The sequence below is a fragment of the Plectropomus leopardus genome, chromosome 13 (assembly GCF_008729295.1).
Source record: "Plectropomus leopardus isolate mb chromosome 13, YSFRI_Pleo_2.0, whole genome shotgun sequence".
NCBI lineage: Eukaryota > Metazoa > Chordata > Actinopteri > Perciformes > Serranidae > Plectropomus > Plectropomus leopardus.
The window spans coordinates 22,343,333-22,367,490 of NC_056475.1; the positions used below are offsets into that span (position 1 = coordinate 22,343,333).

The 24,158-nt window shown below is 40.4% G+C and overlaps 1 protein-coding gene across 2 annotated transcripts; it reads left to right on the forward strand.

The window, feature by feature from the left end:
* The first annotated feature begins 1,311 nt into the window (after window positions 1-1,311).
* On the forward strand, window positions 1,312-22,482 carry phldb2a (pleckstrin homology-like domain, family B, member 2a). 2 transcript variants are annotated; one of them, XM_042499802.1, is made up of 17 exons: window positions 1,312-1,419; window positions 3,962-4,086; window positions 6,445-7,391; window positions 7,484-7,816; window positions 11,414-11,548; window positions 11,816-11,953; window positions 14,400-14,549; window positions 15,099-15,209; window positions 15,287-15,376; window positions 15,543-15,683; window positions 16,811-16,910; window positions 18,280-18,478; window positions 19,111-19,201; window positions 19,773-19,919; window positions 20,025-20,244; window positions 20,403-20,488; window positions 20,695-22,482. In XM_042499802.1, exons 2-17 carry the CDS (start codon window positions 4,032-4,034, stop codon window positions 20,833-20,835), a joined length of 3,084 nt encoding a protein of 1,027 aa, XP_042355736.1. In that variant the 5' UTR covers window positions 1,312-1,419; window positions 3,962-4,031; the 3' UTR covers window positions 20,836-22,482. The 2 variants fall into 2 exon arrangements, with proteins under 2 accessions (XP_042355736.1, XP_042355737.1); XM_042499803.1 differs by having other exon boundaries at window positions 18,283-18,478.
* The last annotated feature ends 1,676 nt before the right edge of the window (window positions 22,483-24,158 follow it).

A 24,158-nucleotide genomic window follows, 5' to 3' on the forward strand; every position in this document is an offset into this window, starting at 1 on the left:
GTAACATTCCAGCGCTCTATGACAATTAAATCTTTGTGCTGGCAATAAATTTAAAGTGTCCAACTTTTCATATGAGACCCACCTGGGATTTATATGTGTCACTTTATTTTCCTGAAATTGTAAAGAATGATGGAAAGAGAGAGAGAAAAGCAGACAGACTTGTGAATGTGTGTGTGTGTGTGTGTGTGTGTGTGTGTGTGTGTGTGCGCGCGCGCGCGCACGCACATGTGTGTGTTTTTATGACAAAGACCCCGGCTCTGTGTCTGGAAGTAATCATCTCGTCCAGGCTGCACTCTGCAGCCCCCTCCCTATGATGTAATTGGAGTTTTTTTTTTTTCTCATTTTTTTTGCATGATGGTTTAAGATTTTCTGTGGGATTCAGGGGACTTTTCCAAAGTAACTTTTCATTCATTCGACTCTCCGAACTGTCTTTATCCTCCGCTTTATTCACTTGTTATGCTGTTTGATTAGTTTTGATTAGAAAAAGCTAGATCAAATAAAAGTAAGGGTATTAGATTTACTCAGTGTTGCAGTGTGGTCTAACAACCTCTAACTGTAAGGGGTTTTGACTCTCTGCCTTCACAGTTAAGAGGGGGAGTGAGGTTGGCTGTGTTTCAAACACAGCGATGGGGCCTCCTCCCGCCTCCACATACTGCTGAAACAACAATCTGACAATCTTTTTTTTTTTTTTTTACAACTTTCAGCACTAATGCCCACTTTTGCTTTTTCTCATAAAGAAAACACACATTGTGGGAATACTCCTCTGTGTGAGAACTGTTTAGGTTTTGTTTCTTTTCGTGGCCAAACAGCAAGAAAACTATTTCCATTGTAAATATAATGTGGACTGTAGAGAGCACAGTCTTCTTAAATATTTAAGGAAGAAGTTAGAAATTGGAGATTAGACACTGTCACATGATGAGTTCAGATAACTCAAACACAGTGGCTCCATGCTGGAATATTGATACTGCAATTTATTGATCATTGTGAGGTCAGAGGTCAGAATTAGCTACAGACAGAGAAAAAAAATCGGCACTTTGGGAGATTAAACACTCTGATTTATCTGAAGACTTATAATAATAAGATAACAGGATGATAATGCTTTCTGTGTGTCTTCCTTCTTGCCTTTTTTTTCCTTCTAAACATATAAGCAACCCCCAATCTTACCAGAGAGGGGCAGCAGCGCCTGATGCTGAAAAGTAAACACACATTTTCTCACCCCCTCCTCCCCTTTCCCCCTCTCTCCTGGGTAGGAGCTAAAAGTTGAGGTGGGAGGGGAGAGGGTCTCCTGTCTGATCCTTTGTCATAGGAAGACTTTACTCCGCCGTTTCATACAGAGGAAGAGAGACTGAGAGGACTTCAGCAACTACAGACACGCTGAGAAACTCCGGCGCAACTATGTGATTGGGACAGAAATCAAAGGTTAGTCGCTTTAGTTTTTTACGCACAAGTCGATTCAATCAAATTTCCCGGTCGGTACAAACAGTGATGTATCGTGCGGCTGCATTTTGTCTGATTTCCACCGCTGCGTCGTTTATCTCAGACTGCATGCACAGTTTGTTGACAGCTCTAGTGCTGCGAACATGTGCATCACATTATAAATGAATTAAGCTGTTTTTTTGTAACTCAGGCCCCTTTAAAGTAGTCAAACTGTTATAAAAAAAGAAATGTGCAGTTAGTCATTTGGAGCTGTCACAGTTGTCTGTCTTTGTTGAGAGGCTAAAGGGTGGTGTGGTTAACACTTGATGTTTATGACTAAACAGTTCTTGAAAATGACAACCAATTCAATCAAAAGCGGGTGACAGCCAACAGTGGTTATTAGTAAGTGCTTAAACTGTTGACTGCATCCATGAAGCAAACACTGTGTGTTTGTTTGATGGCTTATTTTGAAAGCATTTAATTGAGTTTAGGGCAGGGTATTGTAAAGTGAGAATTAAGGTTTTCTGATGGCTGGGCTCTCTTAAAGCTCAGACAAATTGGAGCAGGTATTTATTATTTATTATGATAATGATAATCAAGGAAATATCAGAAGACTGGCCTGATTAAGTTAAAAGCTTTTTTCCCCCAAAAAATTCTTTTGCAAGCCTTTGAGATTTCCAACCAGTTTATTATTATTTATTGTATTTATATATTTATTTCAAATTACATTTTGACTTTACATGGTAATAATCATTGTGTTTGTCTGGGAAATGAGTGGCAAAGCAACAGCTTGAGCCTTTTGCAATGTGAAAGTATCCTCACAGTGGTACCACACGCAAGATGAAACACATCTTATCGCGGCCCTTCTTCAAACTGTTTACATCTCTGTGTTTATGATCCGCATCACCCTGATGGCCTCTGGTGGGTGATGCAGTAAAAGCTCCTGAAGTGAGGCTGGGGTTTTTTCCCCCCTCTTTTTTCAGGAGGTCTGGAGAATGAACTCATGCTGATTGATTGTGGGACTGTAAAAGGATACCTTACTTCCTGTAGGCCCTCTCTCCAGACAGCAGGAGCAGAGAGTCTTGGATCAGCCATCTCTGTCTTTCTCTGCGGTGTGTGTGTGTGTGTGTGTGTGTGTGTGTGTGTGTGTGTGTGTGTGTGTGTGTGTGCGTGTGCGCGCTGTCTGTGGATTCAGGAAACAGTCATGTCTGAGTTTTAAAATCCCTCTGTTGTATCATTGAAACCAATGATATCCTCACTCAATCTGATTTTCCTGAGTTATGGCATGAAGTTTTGGGACCTGAAGATGCATTTCTTAGTTTTAATTTATTTCTTCTTTTAGAGGAGAGAGTACGACTTTCTCTTTGCACTGTTGGCTGCTTGTCATCTTCACTGGAATAACTGGGGGTTGGAGGCTGTATTTGGGGCTGTTTTGACCATAATCCTATCCTTTTATTATGTTTATGATGCCCGATTAATCGTTTATTCCCTCAAATGTCAAAAACCTTATCTAAAGTCACCAAAAGCCTAAGATAAAAACATTTAAATGCATTTTTGCTGAGTATGTATCGACATTTTATTTTTGATGATTGCAGATAAAATTTATTGATAAAAAGTGCAAAGAAAATGTCAGCATCGGAGGAACTTACTTTGTAAAACCGCAAGGAGCTATTTTTATTTTAATTTTCACTTTATTCAAAAATTAAAAAAAATGCATATCAGTTCCAAATATCTGTTATTGGTCTCATTAACTACTAGTAATCAGTATTAGCCATGGCGCTGAAAAAACAATACCGGTCGACGTCTAGTGAAAAGGAAGTTACAGTTGAAGCTGTTGAAATAACCTGCAAATATTTAGTATTTTGACTCAATTCATGAGATAAATGTTTAGTTTAGGAAAAAAGTAAAAGCATTTAAAGGTATTCCCAGTCCAGATTGACCCAGGCTGAACCTCTGACTGTTGCTGCTCTCTTAATGAGTCTGAGGCTCAGAGGGAATACTTTCAAGGACAAGTCATGAGCTTTTGGGCAAACAGACAGATGAAGGTACAGAGTGCTGCTTTTCAGACAGACTTTTTATTGGTGACACTGCGCCAGGCATAAAAACTTTCCTCTGGATCTGCTTTCCTACTTAGTCTTTAGGAACTTTTTTTTCCCCTTCCGTTTAAATATGCACATCTGAAATATCTGCTTGAATCGAGGTATTGTTGTGGGGTTGTTAGAGGATACGATTAGAGACCGCAAGGAATGGATTCAACTTCCTGTGATATTCTTTAAATTTTTTATCTATATATAAAATGCTGCTGTATGATGCTGCAAGAATACTAGTGTGTTTTGAGGGAGAGTTGAACTGAAACAATTGATATGTGCAGTATTTATTTGTATTGCAGTACGGAAAAGAAGGATGAATCATTTATAAGAGGGATATCTCTTTGTTGGCAATATTAAGAATACAGGAAGTTACTGTATTGGCTGTGATTTTTTAGGTCTTTTCATGTTGTGTGAGTTTTATATTGATTCTTTCCCTTTTCCTCCTCTCTTCTCAGGGAACAAAGCACGTGGGGCCCAGCTGAATCCTGCATCCTCGGACTGAATCACAGAAAGGAGGTCAGTGTGATGAACAGCATGCTTCCTCAGAGGAGCACTGTCGCCACACTGGGCTACGGCTCAGGTAAGACTGCATTCAAGATACGTTTTTGTTTTTCTTGTTCTATTTTCCTGATACTAATCACAGTGGGTCAAATTGGTAATTGGGTCAAATCATCTTTGAATCTCATAGCAATCTACAGTTATTCATATTACATTTCACATCTAGTATTTGATTGTGTGTCATGTAAGCTTACACTAAATTTGTCCATCACCTGTGCACAAGGAGCAGAGCTAACATCATGTTGTTGCATGCATCTGTAATAGTTGAATGCTCAATGAAGTAGTTATCTCTGGATAACTTTCCAAAAAGGAGTATGTCAATTTCAAAATCCATGTTTTTCTTATGGTCTAAGAGTCCAAAAATATTTGTAAACATGAAAAATTAGGGTTAAAAAAATTTCTAAAACTCAAGTTGGTGATGCCATTGGGTTGAAAGTCTGGAGCGGCTCCACAGACAATAAACTGGGAAAGATGTTTTAGATGATAGTGAGTGCACCCAATGTAATGTTCTTGGTAAATGGGTTCTTTTTCAGCACTGAGAAGACTACAATAGAAAAAAAGCTCATTTGGTTATAAAAAAAGTAAACAAACATAATGTGGGTCCACAAAATCAGGCTCCCATTCATTGTCATTTGAGCTACTCCAAGCTTTATACTTAATGACATCACAGGTTTGAGACTTACTTCTCTGGTTTCTGGCTTTGAGAGAGAGAGAGGGTAGCTCTTGTTCACAAATATTGATAAAACTTTCCTCAGCCATGGAAATAACATATTGAAATTATTAATTTAGGTGGCGTTACCCTTTAAAGTGGAACCTGGAAAGGCTCTGTTTGCATCAGTCCAAGACCTGAAAGGTTCTTTATGAGACATTCAGAGTGTTACTATAACAGCAAATCACTATTTGCTACGTTAAGATGATGTGGAGTAATGGTGCCCTAAGCAGTTAATAAAGTCACGCTCCCTTGTGTGTGTTGTAATCGGAACCTCTCTGTGGTTGATGGTGGCAAGCTGGTCTGGCCACGCATGCATGTCAGCGCTTCGTGTATTCCACTGAATAGCTCATCCCGGCTTTGCACTGCACTCATGCTAGTGTTACTGCTCAGGGCAGCATCGTTGCGGAAGTGTAGCGCCCAACCTGCGATTCCCCTGAGGTTAACACTGTTAGCTCTGTCAGAACTGTTGCTGCTGTTTAGTGCTGTATATGGAGTTAGCACCGTTAGCTTCTAGCCAGAGATAGTCTGACGTGTATGCATGTTAGTGCATGTAAATCCTTGGAAGTCCATGTGTGCATATTCCATTGGATAACTAATTGCCAGGGTTTACACAGCCATGGAAAACCTGGAAAAAAGTCATGGAATTTCACAATCACATTTTCAGGCCATTAAATCATGAATTTGACAAAAAAATTAAATGTTTTGGGAAAGTCATTGAATTTTGTTGAGTGTGATATAATGCACAATAACAACACATTTATTTTCTGTGGCTGTGGATGCAACAAAGCTTTAATATGTGTTGATGTGTGACGTTTGTTTACCATCACGTACATTTCTTCAGTTTCACCCTACGTTCAGTCTCTCCCTTCATATCTGCCAGCTAGCTGTAATTACAATTATGGGCAAGTAGCACAAGGAAAAAAAAGTCATGGAAAAGTTTTGAAATTTTGTCCATGAAAATGTGTGGGAAACCCTGAATTGGGGACGGTCTGCACTGCGCTCATATGGCGGTTGCGGCTAAAAAAGCAGAAACGAATCACGCTGTCATTGTGGAAGAACACAGCTCCTTAAAGTCATGCAAAAGCTATTTTTATGAGCAAAGATAGATACTAGATTTATTTCTTCATGATCTCGGAAAAGAAGTTAAATCAGTTTCACTAATTTAAATGACAGTCAAATTAATAATTTAAGTTTCATTTGAGCAGCAAACCAGAATCACTTCAAAAAACCCAAATGTATGAAGGAGTTTTTGTGACAATGGAGTACAGGAGGAAGTGGACTTTCTTTAAAATCACAACTCTGTAATGACTCAGCGTCCAGCCACCCATGACTAAGGGCAACGTCCTCACTTTGCCTGCGAAGATATTTGGGCTGGGGTGATTTCTCTTGCAGTCCAGACTATGATGCATTCTGGCTTGTCTTGGTCCACCAGCAGCCTTCCATTTTTAGAAGAAGCTTAACCACTGATTGAGCCAGTGTTTGTATTGGGCTCAGAACTGTATGAGTGTACATTCTTCACTGGTTTCCCCCCCCTTACTCAGCACATGTGTGATAGCGCTTCTCTTGGCTGAGCTGGTGCTTATTAAGTGGTTACATTAAACCTGACTCTATTACATAGTCCAAAAAGGGACAGGATTTCATGCTCTGTCAACTCTCTCTTTTCTACAGACTGTGTGAAGATAGATCACAGCAGCAGTGGCTCAGTGGGTGGGACGATGCTGAGGGGCTCTCGCTCTAAGGCAGAGCTGCAGGACCTGATGGAGACACTGCAGCGCAGGAAGAGCGCTCTGGAGGCCAGCTTGAGGGCAGCCGAGTGCAGCCGCAAGTACCTCAGCGTGTCCCCACCTGTTGGATCCCAGTCCAGCAGGCCGCTGTCAATCCTCAGCAACACTGATCGGCCTCCGTCTGCCTCCAGGACTTTTTCCTACATGACCAGCAGCAGCGTGCCTCCATCACCTCGCCAAGGTGAACGCCAGCTGAGCTCTAACGGCTTGCTCCGTCATTCACACTCTCGCCATCAGTCACAAGACAGTCTGCTCCTCTCTAACGCAGCAGAGGGAAGCTCTCTCCTCTCCTCTTATGTACCTCGTTCTCCCAGGGTGAAAAGTGGAGCAGCCAGTGTGCCGTCCAGCCCTCGCATGGGCCGCAGGCTCTACTCTCAGGGCAAAACTGGAGGAGACTCCCGGCAGAGGAAATACTCCACTGGCTCTCTCAACAGCCTGGGGATGCACAGCCGCTCTCTGCCGCGGCTTCACAACGCAGCAGACCCCCCCGCTCTGTCGCTACCGTTGCGACACCCGGTGGGTTCCCACAGAGGAGCGGGATCAGCAGGGCAGCGGCGCAGTCTCTCCTCCCTGGAGCAGCCGCCAGATGTGACAGTACCAGCCAGCATGCCCAGCACTCCCAGAAGGGCCAGCCTGGCCTCTTTAAGCTCTCTGGGTGTAGAGATGGACGATCTAGGGTTCGGAGAAAGAAGATTGTCCTTTGGGAAAGGCGGTCTGAGTCCAGGACAAAGGGTGGGCAGCATCAGTTCTCTGAATGGTAAAGAGGAGCTGAGAGACTATCACCAGCACCAAAGAGATGAACGACTCAGGGAGCAGAAAGTGCAAAGATTGGTGAGTTTGACCGTGTTTGAAAACATAAAATTTTCCCAAAAAATATATCAAATTTTGTCAAAAATAATTAAGCATGGATCACCTGTCCACAGGAGTGCCAGCGTCTAGAGACCATCCTAAACCTGTGCACTGAGTTTGGCCATGTGGAGAGAGAGCCGGCAGGCTCGGCTGTTTCTGACCTGCAGAAGATCAATAAAGAGTTGGAGAAGCTGCAGGTGTCAGACGATGAGTCGGTGTTCTCCGACTCTCCCAGCAGCACTGCTCAGGAGAGCTGCTTCGGTGCCAAAGCCAGAGACTTTCAGCTCGCTGAGGAGCAGCAGGTCAGCCAGCGTCAGCAGAGCAGCTACAGAGAGGCCAGATCCCACTCACCTGCTATCAGCCTGAACAGCAGTGCCCCCTCACCCTCCACCCACCACAGAGTCAAAGTAAGTTTTACCAAATGAATGCCTACTGAAAGGTCCTCATAAATAAATCAGGTCAGGAGTTTGATATAAATGGGTCATTATCTCATGAGAGAAACAAGTCAAGGTGGGTAAATTATATCCATATATTGGCAAGCACAATTTTCCCCTAAAGGAAAAACGACACCATCAACAACAAGTCCCTCCCCATCTTGTCATCCTATTTGTCTCAAATCTTTTTTTTTGCCCTCTTCCAGTTACAATAAGAGTTAAAGGATAGTTTGTTTGAAGTTGGGTTTTATGAGGTAATTATCCAAAGTCAGTGTGTTTTTTACAGTAGATGGTCGACAGTGTGCTCCTAGTTTAGAGAAGCAGGCGGGAGTGTAAACATGTAAGTTCAGCAATGATCGAGGCAGCAGCAAAATGTAAAAAGGCCCACCTAAAAAATCAATAAAAGTTTAAATACATGCTGTATTTAGAATATTTTCAATGCTTTACCTGGCCATCGGACAGCCCTTTCCACCTGGAAACTGAAGCTGTTATATCACACTCTTCAAAGCCACCAGGCTGTGACTTGGTAAATCTGAACAAATTCACACAGTATCGCAAAAACTAACTAACTGATGGAGGCAGGAGCAGACCAGGAGCTGCGTGTTCTGGAAGGTAAAACTACTGTTTTTGTTAGTGGAGTCTGAGAGCATAGATAAGTGTCACTTCCATTTTAGTTTAGTGTTGAAAAGGACTGATTGAGAGCAAGGTAAAGCAGTGAAAATATTCCAAATATAGCGTAGCAAGTGACACTGATGTTTTGTAGGTGGCTAAAATTTGTTTTGCTGTGACCCCTGTTCACAGCAGTACATCGCTTAGTAATACTTACCAACTTTAAGACCACAAAAACTTGGTGGAAAAATTTGAACTTCAGAGACGTTGTGTCATGCATTCTGTTGAGTTTTAGAAAATGAAAAAAAAAAAAAGCCAAAAAATAAAACAACAAGGACATTGCAACATTATTCCTATGCCAGATACTTTTAATTCTCAGGACAGAATAATTCACTCTTCTAGCCTGATCTTGTGTGAGTTATAAGAAATCTGAAATTTGCCCAAATATTTATTTCACTTATTACTCTCCATTTCCCCCTCCATCTGTTACTCACTGGCGAGGACGAGGCTTTAGCAGCTGTACTCTGCATCACATGCATGCCAGGGAACAATATTTTGTGTAGCTTTATTGTTGTCTGGGTGGAAACTGTGGACTTTTGGATGTTAAGGGCTTATGCATGATGTATGGTGCTAGAAGCAGGTTGTGCTAATGAAAAGGAAAACAAGGTGTACATTTTTCATAAATCAGTGGAAATATGGAAGAATTATGACCCAAGAAGAAACAGGAGAGGGATTGAAATATACCTGGGAAAATAGAGAGGGCAAGTATACACTTAGCCTGCGTGCCTGCTTCTTCACTCTGAGGGCGTGCTGATGGTCATCTCCTGAACACTAAGTATGGATAAGTAGCTCATACAACCCCACTTCAGAAGATCTGAAGTATCCTTTTAAGGTGATTGAGGAGAAGACTAAGCAGTAATAAAGACTAACGAGACGCAACCCTCCTGTGGAATGCAGTTTATGTGAGTGCTGATATCTTTTTGATCCTTGTTTGTTTACCTCTTGTAATATTGCAGTAAATGCTTTCCATTTCCTTTTGCGTATTTCCACAGAACATCATTTCAAAATCTAGAGTACATTACAAAGTTTCCATAATTGTATCCATGTTAACTGTGTAGAAAAATGTGTATGTTCAAGACATATACAATCTTTACACTTATATACTAGTTCTACCATTTTATCCATTCATGAAACAACCAGCAGGAAAAAAACAATCAAATCAACATGATTCACAGTGTGACAAATTTGCCTTTATAATTGGTTCAAACAGGATTTATCTGGATGAAAAGTGCAAACATGTGTAGTGTGACGCTGTGGTGCAGGCTCTGAGTCATACGTTGACAGCACATCCACAGCGGTTGAATTTTAAATTGCATCTTTCACAGCATTATTCAACACATAAACTTCTCTTGGTCGACACAGATTCCTCCAAATCATTGAGCTTTCAGTAAGAAGTTGTGTGCAGTCTGCAGTTTGTACATTTCCTGTTTATGTGGGTAGTTCAGACACATAAACATGGAAATCACAGTTAGGCAAGACCTCCTCACAGCTTTGATGTTGCTTCGACTTGACCTTGTCTTTTCTCTCAGCGTTTTTTGAACATTTCACAATGGGAAGCCTCGTTGCACATACTGAGAAACGAGCGAACATGTTTTATTTGCATATATAAATATATCGAAAGTATCACATACCGTGTTTTTAGTTCCCAAAGAGGCCCCCTCCTCCACCATCCCAGTCCTGGTGCCGCTGACTTACTGTCTCTGTTAAGGCAGCCTAATGGTGTGTCTGGTTTTAATGAAGAAGTCCTCGTTTTGTTTCAGCACTCGGCCATTGAAACTCAGGGGGAACAGGAAATGACTTTATCCCACAGAGAATTAGTGTGCCCGTGTGTGTGTGCGCGCATGCACAACTGTGTGCCGCTGGAAGAATGCTAGCGTATAAGTATGGAAAAGTCATGCATTTTTCCAGATGTTTTGAACTGTACTGATGCTGAATAGATGGAAGATCTTGTAAAAATCAGAACACATCCACACAGGTAATTGTGAAGAAGAAGAACTTTATGTGTCATCAGATGAACAAGCATACAACAAAACTTCAACCCCCCCTCCCCCCGTGGTGCAGATTATACATTAATAAATGATTTTTTTTTTTTTAAAGTCACTAAGTAAAGACAAGGCATTAATGGTTAAATAGGCACAATAATAATAAATATTGCAATAATAAGATGGGCAGTGTGGTAGGCAGATTTTTTTTCTTTTTATGTGAAGGACACAACTTTTAAACACACCTGGAGTTTACAGAAACTAGAGACCAGTTTCTGTGGCATGCCAGTTGTGATAGAAGTTTACAGACTCCAAATACCCTCTCCTCCACCATCTGCATTCCTCACAGCAGTTTGTGCAGGAAGAAAGAGCGCTCACAACCAGCCTGGGAAACTATAAATCCTAGAGCTGCTGGCCACATGAGGTTGTGACCAAAAAAACAGATCTCCTGACTCCTAAAAAGAAGAATATCTGATATATAGGATCTTTAAAATGTGCCCACGTATGCATATGAATGAACACTTGTGGGACGTTGGCAGGCAATGAAATGTGTGGGAGTACTTTGGCGTGACTGGCAGTGGAGCGCACTGATAGAGATTTCCATTACAGCAAGTAGAGAAGAATCCTGCCCATACTGTCAGTGATCCAACTTTGGATGAGTTAAAACAGCAGCTGCTGTCGTCTTGATTCTACTGGCTGGCAAATAACATTAACATTGTATTCTATGCGTGGAAAAAATGAGTTTCTCATGGTGCAAAACCTTTCTGCACTGATTATACAATCAAGAGAAGCTACCAGCAGTAAACTTTACAGTAGGGATTTTTATGCACGCTACTATAATGTACAGTATGTATTGGTCAGAGAAGATGAAGTATCCTGTACAGCCAAGTATTTAAATTGTTTCCTGATGTCATTACAGGCCTTGGAGAGCGTGCAGCTGAAACAGGAAGTAACGCACATAGAAGAAGAGAGGATTCAAGTTCTGAACAACATAGAGGAGCTGGAGCAGAAGGTCAAAGACCTGGACAACCAGATGGAGGAGTCTGTCCGAGAGGTAGACAGCACAGCACAGCACAGCACAGTATATGAACTGACCTAAACAGCTTGATAGTTTTTGTTCTTATCTTATGTGAGAAGACGTATTGATGACTTCAGAGCATTGTGCAATAGTTTATCACTTAGGCTTGTCACAAAAAAGTTGATGAAGTGAGTTGCAGAAATCATACATTGTTTAACTTATTCTGTCTTATTATCATTTTTAATTAAGTTGACAATACATTTCTAAGGCAGCTCTTTTACTGTGTACTGCTGTCTTCTGCAGATGGAGGTGGAGTGCGCTCTGCTGGAAGGAGAACAGGAGTCGGAGGTGGCCCAGCTGCAGAGGGAAAAGGAGCTTCTGGAACAACTTAAAGAAAAGATTCATAGTATTGAGAAGACGAGCCACACTGAGAAGTCACAGGTAAAATTTGAAGAGTGCACTCAGTAAAATGCAGATCTCCACCAGGCATCCGTCTCCTGGTAAACACAGCCACTTTAAACACTGCTTGTAATTTTAGCAGAAGCACTGTAGCATGTTAAAGAAGCTAATAAAACTAAATGCCCCATTTAGTTTTGATGCAGCCATGGCGCGTTGCAAAGAGCAAACTGAGTTTTCCAACTGAAAGACACTGTAGGTGAAATACAGATACAATACAATCATGAGGGTGAATGTATTTTAACGACTAAAACACAGCCAAAAATCTTTGACCCAATTCATTCATAACTGGACTTTTAACAATATAAACTACATCTGTGGGTTACAATACAGCTACACTACACACGATTAAAACAGACAAAAAGGGGAAAAAATGAACTCTGTAACCTACTTACTTACTTAGGTTACAAGCACAAATATCAAGGAAAAATGACCAAATCAACAAAGTCTGTAAAATCAGGCAAGCCAAACGCCCCACCTCTGAAATGCTCCTGGTGTAGCATAACACTGTGCTGAGGATGGAAAAAAGCTGTGTTCGAAACGCCCCCTCATTTACTCACTCACTACTCACTATGTAGTGTGTATTAAATAGTGCGCTATATAACCAAACAAGATCTCGAACACTACATTGGAATTTTTTTTCCCCGGAAATACATGTGTGCATTGCATTTTGGTAGATGGGAGTTGAATGTAGTGTATATCGTATGAACACTCAAATTTGCTGTGCATTGTGGGCATTTTATAGTGCACTATATAGTGGATGAAATTAACAGCAGAGAATTCGGATAGTGATAGTGATCCGATAGTGATAGGGGACGATTTCGGACACAGCTAAAAACTTGTTGCAGCTGTGCCAAGTGGAATTGTCCCTCCCGGCTCCCTTACATTTAGGATATTGGTGAAGATTCCAAAAAATGGGGACTAATGTGTCTTTAAACATGCATAACTTTAGTGGATCATAAGATATCGGGTTTAAAATTAATCTGCAGATGCTGTGGCTCAAAATGAGACCAAACTTTTTTTATCGATGTCACTTTTTAAGCCATGACAAAGGCCAAAATGTGGCATGCAACAGACAGTAAGGCATGTTGTTTTTGGCTGAGCTGACTTCTGAAGAACTTGCTGCCCCAACCAGCAAGTTGTAACCAACAGGAGTGAGGAGTCAGCATTTAACGATGGTGTTAAACAGAGAGTACAGCGTGTATTTACATTATAAATCACCTCAACCACAAAAGATCCTGAAGCATACAGTCATTGATGAGCACACAAAATATTAGGCTAATCTTTCCAGTTGTTTTGCAAGATTCTGTGGAGAAACAGATACACAACACTCACACCCGCAAACACACGACCAAATGCATGATCCCCTCCAGGCGATAAATACATTAAATGATCAAACCTTGGTAGATTTTTGGAAGACATAGTGTGTGGACACGGGTTCTTTGACGCTAAAGCCACAGCTCAGGCAGACTCACAGGGATCATTTCAGTTCAACCACAGCTTCCTCTGACACGGATTCAATTACATTTCCTTTTTAAAACCAAACAAACAAATTATGTTTCCAAAAGGAAATGCTTACAACACCAGGTCAAAGAGGTTCATCATAAATGGGATCTGCAAAGCAGCTTGAAAAGTCTTCTGAAAGATCCTCACCTAGAGCTGTCCAAATGTGCAACAGAGAATAAAGAGCTGAAATGTAAAGGCATCCCAGAAACAAAGTTTTATAAAGAAAAGATGTGTTTCTGCATGTCTGACAGTCTCTGCTGCAGTCTTTTTTTGGTAATCCACCAGACAATACATGGCAGTTTTTCCTGCATTCTCCAGAGTTAGCTCACTTTAGCACTGTGCGCCAAAACTCACAGAATAACCAAATACCTCAGTTCTCATTTTTTGCTGTTTTTTTCTCCCTTCTTCTCCATTTGTTTCTCTTTGCAACATATTATCTCTCTTGACCTTGCTCTGTTCAATCCTGGATCCCCTACTTTACTTCCGGTCTCACATTCACAACTTGTGTACTTGCCGTGGTATCTCTTACACCCACATTTGTGAAGGGGCCCAAATAGTTACCATGTGTAAAAAGAAACTGTTAGCACATCTGACTCCAATTAGGTTAAAAACTAAAATCACCTGAAACCTGACATCACTTGCAAGGACATGAAATTTAACACTTATTACATTGTCCAAAATAGCACCCATTATATATCGCCCTGAAGCAGATGTTCCGTTAAATACTTGATCGCAGCACTGCTAAAAACCCAAACTGTCTCCATTCATGAGTTCCCAAAGAGGCATTAACAATCTATCTAAAGTTATTTCTTTCCTTGTACTCCTTGTGCCCAAAGTAGATCCATTTCTTAAAGTTCTTAGCTATTCTGCATTTTTACCTTATAATTGGGGTGTTTTGTGTGCATTTGTCTGTGCTTCTCTTCAGCACGAGGTTGAGGAGCAGACAAAAAGTTTGGAGGATTTGGAGTTTCAGAAGCTGGAGAGAGAAATTAATCAGGATGAGGAAAAAGAGAGTCAGAGCCAGGAGCTGCTGCGAGAGATCGCCGAGTGTCAGCGTCTAACAGTCACACGCAAGGTACAGCGAGTGACAATTTGTGAGTGTGCATGTATTGCATGTTTAACATCACATGAAAAGTAGATCTTCAGTAATAGTTTGGATGTTTATGTGCATGTTCATACTAACACACTCCATTTAGATAGTGTCAGACGTTCTGGCTCTTTTTCTTTCTTTCAGGTTTCAGTAACAGGCTTTTTTCAGTTACTGTTGTCATTAATCTTACCACAGGTTGTGCATGAAAATAAAGCTGCAAAATTGTGACATTTGCAGCACAAAGCATGAACTGAATGAGTGAAATTACAAGAAACAGAAATACCAGCAATGGTAAGCATGAAACACCATTTACATGGTAATAAACACAAAGAGAATTCATAGAATTAAGGCCACAGAGAGAGGGTGCAGACAGGATAGGATACTAAATTGTTTTCAGTCAATGTTATTTCATGGTAACAAAAATCTCTCACCTCAAACGTTTGCTGCTTTATAGTAAAATGCATCTGCTAATGTGGCAGCTTTATGTAGAATTGCAGGATATTGTGTGGTGATATTCTGTGTTTTTTGGTGTAGGAAAGAATCATGACCTTGAAGAAGCAGTCCTCACAGATTACCTTACAGGCTCAGCAAGACAGAGAGAATTTCCAGAGAGAGAAAAACAATTTGCTCATCATGCTTCAAAAGGTAAGAAAATTCTTTACATGCTGATACAGTAAATATTTGATTTCATTTACTTGAAGATCTTATCCTGATGCCTGCAGGAGAGAGAGAAACTGGCGTCTTTGGAGGGAAAGTATGCAGAGTTATCTGAAGGGCAGACCTTCACTAACAACCCTGTAGCCATTAAAGAGGTAGGTATGAATTACAGCTACGATAGCACGGAAGATTTTCACCAGCAGAGTGCTACTCTGTCTTTGTCACACAGTGAAAGTTTCAGTGTTTTTGATGAGAAGTCCTGTTATTTTTTATCTTTCCTTATCCACTGTAATTTCTCTGATGTTTTTGTGATCACTGCAGCACTTGCACTCTCTTAAGGAAAGGAGAAGAAGTGGTGGTAAAGAAAACTCCTCCCACCCAAGTGACAGCCTACCTCATAAGAGAAGCCAGCAGCTCCTCACTTCTTACGGCAGATCGCTGGGACGCACACTTCCTCCCAAGGTCATTAACTTTATGTCATACATATTCTTAGCAGACATTAAACATCCAGTGTGTAGAATGTAGGAATATATATTAGCAGAAGTGGAGTATAATATAAAAAGTATGTGATAATCACCTGAAAATAAATACTCTTGTGATTTTGTTACCTTGGAATGAGCCATTTGTTTCTAAATAAGGAGTGGGTCTTAGTCTGTAAAGATCTCTATATTGCATCACCATTGTTCTACAGTAGCCCAGAACAGACAAACACAACATTGGCTCTAGATAGGGCAATTTGCATTTTCACGTCATCCCCCTGTCGTTCGGAGCCCCTCCACAACAAGGGTGTTGGAAAACAGATATTTTTTTACCTGAAACTGCTTAATGCAGTGTTATTCTCAGATTAAATCACTGGGTCTATTTATTTTGGAGATGAAGAGACCTCTGCAGATTATTTGGCTCTTAGTAAAAACCTCCTGAATGTCTGGATCTTAAGTTACCAAAGAAAAGAGAAGACACATTAACAGGTGGGATAGCGGCTTGTCTGTGACATGCCAAACAGCATAAGGAAAACAAGAATTTGTAATGTGAAACTGCTTTATTCAGTGTATTGAGCTGTTGTAATCTCCTGGTATGTTTGTTTTGGAGAAGAAGAGACCTCTGCGGATAATTCGGCTCCTGGTAAAAACCTCCTGAACAATGAACAATGAGGAAATCCTAACCAGTGGAAGTTTCAGCTGGCTGCAGTCCTCACAGCTACAGTAGATATCACTAAATCCTCCTAAATCTTACACACTGGACCTTCCAATTGTGTGTTTCAAATTTGAAAGAAATCAGTATTTCTGTTAATTAAAGCAACTGTATTCTACAGCTAGAATAACCCAGATTGAAAACTGCTAAAAAATGATGGTGCTCGCTCTGATTCTGGACTGCAGAGGAGGGGATTTCACTGCCCCCATTACTTGTATCCAGAAAGATTTGAACTTCCCTAGAGAATGATCCACCCAAACAGGAATTCACAGTTTCAGTCTGGCTTGCAACACCCATCCAGCTCATGAAGTACTTTGGGAATGAGAAAAGATTTGTAGTTTTGTGAAGGTTTTAGATGGTGATCTTAAACAGCATGCGTGCTGCTGTTTCTTCCTCAGGCCCACTTGCCTCTGTCCCAAAGCTCCAGCTGTGGCAGTGTGATCCCACAAGGCTTCAGCTTCTCCCCCCGGGACCTGAGCACGCGCCGCCTGCCCAAAAGTGAGTCAGTGTACTCGGCTGTCGTATCTTGTCTGCATCAAATCTATACAGTGTGACCAGTTTAAACCTCAGGCGTTAGATATGTAGGGCAGGAAATGCTGAACTGATGTAGTAATCTGTGGCATGGCACAGAGAGAGACACATTTGGTCCAAATCTGATACCAAAGACTACATGGTTGTCTAAACAGAAGTATTATACATTAGACCAGACAGGAATTTTTGATTTTGAGGCAAATTATGCCTTTTCACAGCTCTCTCAAAACAAGTAACACATACAAAGTGTTTTAATTGGTAATGGCAGTATGTGTAAACTGTATTTAATTCAGTAGATACATGTAGGTTTTGAGAATTTATCATTCAAGAAAATCATGATTTTAAGTTCTGTCACATAATAGCCATACAATTCTTTGCACGATTTGGAAGACCGAGAGTGTTTTAATTATATACAGCAATTTATACAACACCTTTTTCACCATGGTGGCTCTATTTAAAGGGACAGTTCACCCCAAAATCAAAATGCATATTTTTTATTCATTAGTCTTGGTCAGTCTAGATGGTCTTGGTGTGAGTTGTTCAGTGAAATTTTGACCGTAGAGATGTCTGCAGTTTCTCAAATATAATTAACTAGAGAGTACTTGACTTGTGGTGCTCAAAGTAGCAAAGTAATATATTTGGAAAATTCAACAGCAAAGTCTCTTACCAGAAATCATGACCTGGTTACTCAAGATAAACCACAGACCTTGTTTCTACATAACTTCACCCGCCAACTGAATCACGGCACAGAAGGAAGTGTGCATTTACTCATGGACGTGTGGCTCATGCTCTTGACAGCCTGAGATGTAAACATTAATTACATCCTCCTCTGCTGGACTCTAACATCAGCTAGCTCAGTGGTGCACAGTGAGCTAGCAGTAGATGCATGCTTCCTCCTGCACGGGCATATGGTTGGTGGGCAGAAAGAAAATAGTTTGTATATGAAACTTCTCACATCAAGTTCTGTGGATTATCTTCAGTAACCACTTCAAGATTTCTGGAAAGAGACATTGCTGTTGAGTTTTAAAACTTGTATTTTTTTAACACTTTGAGCCTAGATTGATAAATAGCACTACTGGTAACTGGAAAAATGTGTATTTTTAATTTTGGGGTGAGTCCCTTTAACAACCTTTCTATTTCTCCTTCTAGTTACATCATTGTTATTTGGCTTGGTTACTGCTGCCAGATTTTTATGAAATTATGATCACAAGATGTGATGCCACAGGGCCAACTAGTTAATGAACAGCAACCCTGTTGTCATAATTTGTGGCTTTAACATTAGATCATGCGCATTCAGACTATTTCCACTTTCTACTGTAATGTTTTCTTCTGTCAGCAGGCAACAGCCATGCACACATGAATGAAGACAGACAGAGAAGGAGTGATTTTTGTAGCAGGATGGTGTCAGAGCCCAGCGTGTTCCTGGACTCCTTCTCCTACCCAGACAACAGCCAGGCCTCAGATACAGTCAGCGTGGACAGTTCTGACAGCCTGGAGACCAGCTTCTCCGCCTGCTCCCCAGACAACATCTCCAGGTTAGAGAAAACGCATGACGGCGTACAGATGAAAGGTTACTTTGAAGAGTTTAGACAGAGCAGATTTGTGTGAATCAGAAGAAACTGAGTGGTATTTTTAGAAAAGTCGGAGCATGAAGGCTTTAGGAAATGATCAGGAGAGATATTAAGGAGAGCAAACAGATGGAGGAAATGCTTATGGTTTTGGAAGAGGCTGTAATGTTCTGTGTTTGTGCCCGATGAGAGACAAGCATATTTATGATATCTAGTTGTCCTTGCACTGCAGCAAATTAGACATGCAAATTCAGTCACAGCCTGTGTAAATGTGTTCATCCCACATTTATATGTTTAAGGAGGAACTCCCTATTACAAGTTGGTTATCAGGGAAGTCCTGCACCATGGTGTTATTAATACCCCCTTTTATTGCAAATTTAAATAAAAACCTGGAAAGTTAGGTATTTTGTACAGTTGAGTTTAGTTTGTGTGTGTGGCTTCATTTTTTTCTTTGTTTGTTACATTATATTTTATAATACAGATTTGTTTCATTGTTTATCTCATGATAAATGTTCCACAAACAGGAGCATCTTTTCACCTTATCAGAGAAATGTGGTTCATCTTGTGTTTGTTGACTCGTGTTTTCCATTTTCCATCAGTGCCAGTACGTCTAATATGGCGAAGATCGAGGAGATGGAGCGTTTACTCCGAGAGGCCCAGGCTGAGAAGCACAGGCTTCTGGAGCATCGGGTAATGTGCCAAACCTAACCAAAACCAACTGTGTCATATGGATGTGTGCATGGACAGATTATGAGACAATGGGCCCCTGGGCACAGACGTGCAAAAGGCCCCACCGCCTCTCCTTCACAGGGGCAAAATACAAAGACTTTGTCATTGTCATGCATCTTTTTTGTGGTCATTTTGTGTAAGTTTGTGTTTGTTTTGTACCTCTTTGAATTAATTTTGTGTCACCTTATGTTTGTTTTATGTCTCTTTCAGGCAATTTTGTGTCTTTTTGGTTTGATTTGTGTCACTTTGAGTTATTTTTTTTGGCTTTTTTGGATGTTTTTTGTCTCTTTGTAGTCATTTTGTGTCTCCTTGTGGTTTTGTGTCTCTTTTAGTTACCTTTGTGTCTTTTTTGGTTGTTTTTGAGTCTCTTCCTTGTCAGTACATGCTAACTTGAGTGACATTTTGCACGTGAAGGCCAGGGGGGGGGCCCTGAAAGTCGGGTCCCCTGAGCCTGTGCCCAGTAGGCCCCTTCAGTAATCCATCCATGGATGCAGTTTATGTATGTGAAATAATTTTTATGTGGCATGTGCAGGAGCGTGAGATGGAGATGCGCAGGCAAGCTCTGGAAGAGGAGCGAAGAAGAAGAGAGGAACTGGAGAAACGACTGCAGGAGGAGACGAGCAGGAGACAGAAACTTGTAGAGCGAGAGGTGAAGCTCAGGGAGAAACAAAGATCACAGGTATTCAGAGCTGTGGTTGAAATGTGTTGGGGTTTTTTTCAACATAAGCTTCATGCAAATACTTTTTGAGCAATCTAATGTTAAATTTCAACACGTTTCCCACAGTCCCGGCTGTTGACTCGCTACCTCCCTGTAAGGAAAGATGACTTTGATCTTCACGGTCATATTGAGGCAGCTGGACACAACCCAGATGCTTGCTTCCATCTGGCCATCACTGATAAAACCTGTCGAGGCTTTCTGGTCAAAATGGGCGGCAAGATCAAGACCTGGAAGAAACGCTGGTTTGTCTTTGACCAGAATCGCAGGACACTCACCTACTATGCAGGTGAGTCACTCTTTGCTTTCAGTCCTCTGATAATGTGCAGTTTAAGATGTGAGACAAAATTACTGCAACAGTGATGTCACTTTTTAAGCTATGCCAGGATACCTGAGGCGGAGCTTTGATCACTGTGCTGTCGGTTGTGTTTATATTCTCCACTGCAGACAAACATGAGACCAAGATGAAAGGAGTCATTTACTTCCAAGCCATAGAGGAGGTGTACTATGACCATTTAAAGAACGCACACAAAGTAAGTCAGTTTGTTTGAAATGTGTGTGTGAGTGTGTGTGTGTTGTTTTCAGTTTTTTCTTTGAATAATACAGGCATTTCCTTATTCTCTGCTTCTCTCCCTTCATTTGTCTTTCTCTTCCACACATGCATCACCTCACCCCTCTCCACTACATTCTCACTCCACTCTTTCTTTTTATCAACACTACACCTACTTCCGCACCCAAGAGCCCCAACCCGTCGCTGACGTTCAGTTTGAAGACGCACGATCGCGTGTACTACATGGTGGCTCCGTCGCCTGAGGCAATGCGTATCTGGATGGATGTTATGGTCACAGGTGCCGAAGGACATATGCATTTCATGGTGTAACTGATCCCATCAGATCAGGGTCCACACCGTAAGGTTTTATTGGTAAACTCTGTGTCACGTGGGAATGTTTGTGTTACTCTGCTTGTATCAGCGTAACAGCAAACACGTCCTGTGCAGCGTAGAGATCGATGTTCATCAGGTCAACAAAAAAACTTGTGTTTACACTTGTATTAATTGTAGCCTATAACTCTTGCTCAGAAGCACACGTTATAATTTAATCATGTATAACAGAGCAAAAGAATTGATATACAGGTTTCATAATTAAGCTATTTAGTTATTTTTTGGTTGTTTATATGCCATGTCACTAAGTCTTGCACAACCTCAGTTACAGTTTCAAACTTTTTCCTTCCTTAAACAAAATCTTTGTTTATCTCATTCTCTCATTGTTATGTATGGCTTTTTTCATCCAAAACTAGATCAGGGAATATTCTTCACCACCAGATATGCAACAACTGCTACTCTTCTAAACTGTGGTACATACTGATGCTGCTTATTTATAACATGCATATCTGCTAAACAGCTAAACTAGTTCAGGGGTCAGCAATCTTTACTATCAAAAGAGCCATTTTTGGCCAAAAAAAGCTACAAAACATTTTTTATACTGCTATTGTGGTTAAGTAAAATTTAAAGGAAAAGATGCCATGCTGTAGATGTCTGACACACATTTTAGTAGACAAAATGTCAATGCATTTCTGTATTTGGTATATAGACTACACATTTTTACAGTTGGGGAATGTAAGAATACAGTAGAAATTAAAAAATTTATTGTTAAAAAAATAATTCATTAATTCCCATATAATTGTTGTTAGAGCCACATGGAGCCACTGTCGAAGGGCTAGAGTGCAATCTGCGGCTCAGCCTTTAGTAATGTACAGATCCAAAATGTTGCAACGGAAGTTTAAGTTAAGTATGTCGTCCTCTGTTACTTTACCGCCTTCTTCTTCCCTCCTCTACTTCTGGTTGGACATCTGGCTGTGACAGTGAGTCATAACGTCTTTGCAATCCCTTTTAACATCATGCAGTCTCTCTTTGTGTTTGCAAGAATGCACATTTTTTTATTTTAACTCAGATTTATTGTTTCTTTATATTATCACTAATATTCAGATGTAAGTAGTGTGTGTATTCACATTTTAAACTCAAGCATTTTATTGCTGCTGCCAGACTACAAGCATAAGCTGGTCTTGTCTGCTTCTTTAAAGCAGGGCTGAATGTTGGCCATTAGTATTACTTTATACCACATACATGTTTCTTTGCATCACTTTCATTCCAATGAAGAAGAGATGATTTCAGGCACTTTTTAGGTTTACTTTTTTTTATAATTAGTAGTAATTGTTGGTTTATATTCCACTCATAAGAGTAGTTAATCTGCCCAAATCACAATGGTACTGTGTCATGCTGACCACTGAGCAGCTAGTTGCCTCTATCAGGCCTCAGGCCTGATGTGTTGAAGCCATGCTGTGCAGCAGTGATGCTGTATGCACTGCGTCACCCGCATGTTACTCTAAAGCATTCTGTTTTTTCACCAGCAGAGGTCCTCGGTGCAGAGTTATTGTGCTGAAATGACGTAATGCCAAATGCCAGCAGGTCCAATCATACATATTTTTTAAAGGCTTATATATCAAATATTTGCATTTATAAGCACATGCATATTACACTAAAGATTTTTTTGAAGCAAAGATTTTTTTTTGAAGCAAAAAGAAATCATAATGTTCAGGATATTGAACACAAAATGATTTTTAAAAATAATATTGTTTTGAATGTTTTTTAAAATCCATATGTTTGAGCTGTGTATTCTTTAACTATTTGCAACAGTCTGAATGATAATCAGATATCTCTTAACAGCTGTTTGTTTAAAGACAGAGTGCAGATGAGGCTGCAGAGCCAACAGTGTTGCAGATGAGTTGTTGCCTTTCCCATATGCTTCTCAGTGAACTGAGGTATCTGTCATGTTGACACCTCATCTGCAAACTGTTGTCCACTATAAGAGACATGGGCCTCGAAACCAAACAAATTACTGCATTTATATATATTCTTGATAAAAAATTTTATTTTGTATGTGAACAATTGTCATTTTAGACTCTACATTTTTTATGATTGGCATTTGTTTCAGTATGAAAAAGAATAAATCATTTTTATTATTAATCATATTTGTGAAATGTTATGGTTACTCTGCCTGTTAAACATGAACTTTATGTTTCATGGGCTGATCATGGTAAACAGTGGGGGTTATGTATGTTAAAATCCCCAGGTGGCAAGATGATGTGTTTTCCCATGGATACTGAGCACCATAGCTTTATTTTTACACTGTTATGTAATGTATCATCATGGGAATCAATTATATAGGGCTGCACAATGCCTCTGGATTGAAGCTTATCTAGAGCTTTAAACCTCTTAAAGGAGTTGACCTTTTATTTATCTTTTAATATAAGATAAGAGCAGATAGCATCATTGCTGTGGCATTTTGTGCTAATTTATCAGCTCCCAGTATATCTCAAAAAACTCAAACATGATTTTCTGGGAGTGTAATATAATCTACAGTGTGGCTCAGATTTTTTTAGAAGAAGCAAAAAACTGTAAATCTCCACATTTTAGGGCTGTGTGACAGCATATTTGTAAGTGTGAAGGATGAGTGTCTCCAGTTTCACTGTATCCACTGAGAAAAATCCAGCATTGTTTGGGTATTTCTCTGCGTAGCTGGTTCAGCTCAGGTCAATGCAAAAACAGTTTGGAAGCAAGCTGATAAAATATGTTTCAAAATGAGAGTGAAGCAGTATTATGATGTTCTGAATTATTATAATCCAATGATTTAATTTAAAATAGTGTGCTGACTTAACTGGTCTTATTAGCATGTATAGTGCAGATATGCTCATTAAGGCACTCATGTTTTTAAACTCCTCCTCTAGACTCTCACAGCCTTTCATTGGTTGACCTAGTGGGGTTGGCATGGAAACACAGAATGAAGCATGCTAAATTAGGTTCTAAAGAGGCACGTCGTCTCTCCAGAGGCAGAAGCAGACACAAACACATGCAGTCCATAGAAAGCCACGGTGACCTCAGTGCATTATGGGTGCTCTAATTTGTGTAACATATTTGGGATGACGGGGCTGGCCTTAAAGATGCACAAACAACCCATAAACAGAGAGATTTTATGCAATATTGCTCAAAAGTTTATCCATGTTCTCCCTGACTTCACTCACGGCAGTTGTTATTTTCACTCATTAGTGTGAAAAAGGCATTGCTGCAAAATCATGTGAATAGATGTTGACAAAAGGCAGCATTCACTGAAATGCCTGTTTCATATTAGTCTTTAAAACTTAAGGATA

Bases quoted from the DNA above. Each gene is read 5' to 3' on its own strand.
- phldb2a (XM_042499802.1), top strand. From the start codon at position 4,032: ATGAACAGCATGCTTCCTCAGAGGAGCACTGTCGCCACACTGGGCTAC. The intron at 4,087-6,444 runs GTAAGACTGCAT...TCTTTTCTACAG, and splicing joins CACACTGGGCTACGGCTCAG to ACTGTGTGAAGATAGATCAC. The intron at 19,920-20,024 runs GTATTCAGAGCT...CGTTTCCCACAG, and splicing joins GGGAGAAACAAAGATCACAG to TCCCGGCTGTTGACTCGCTA.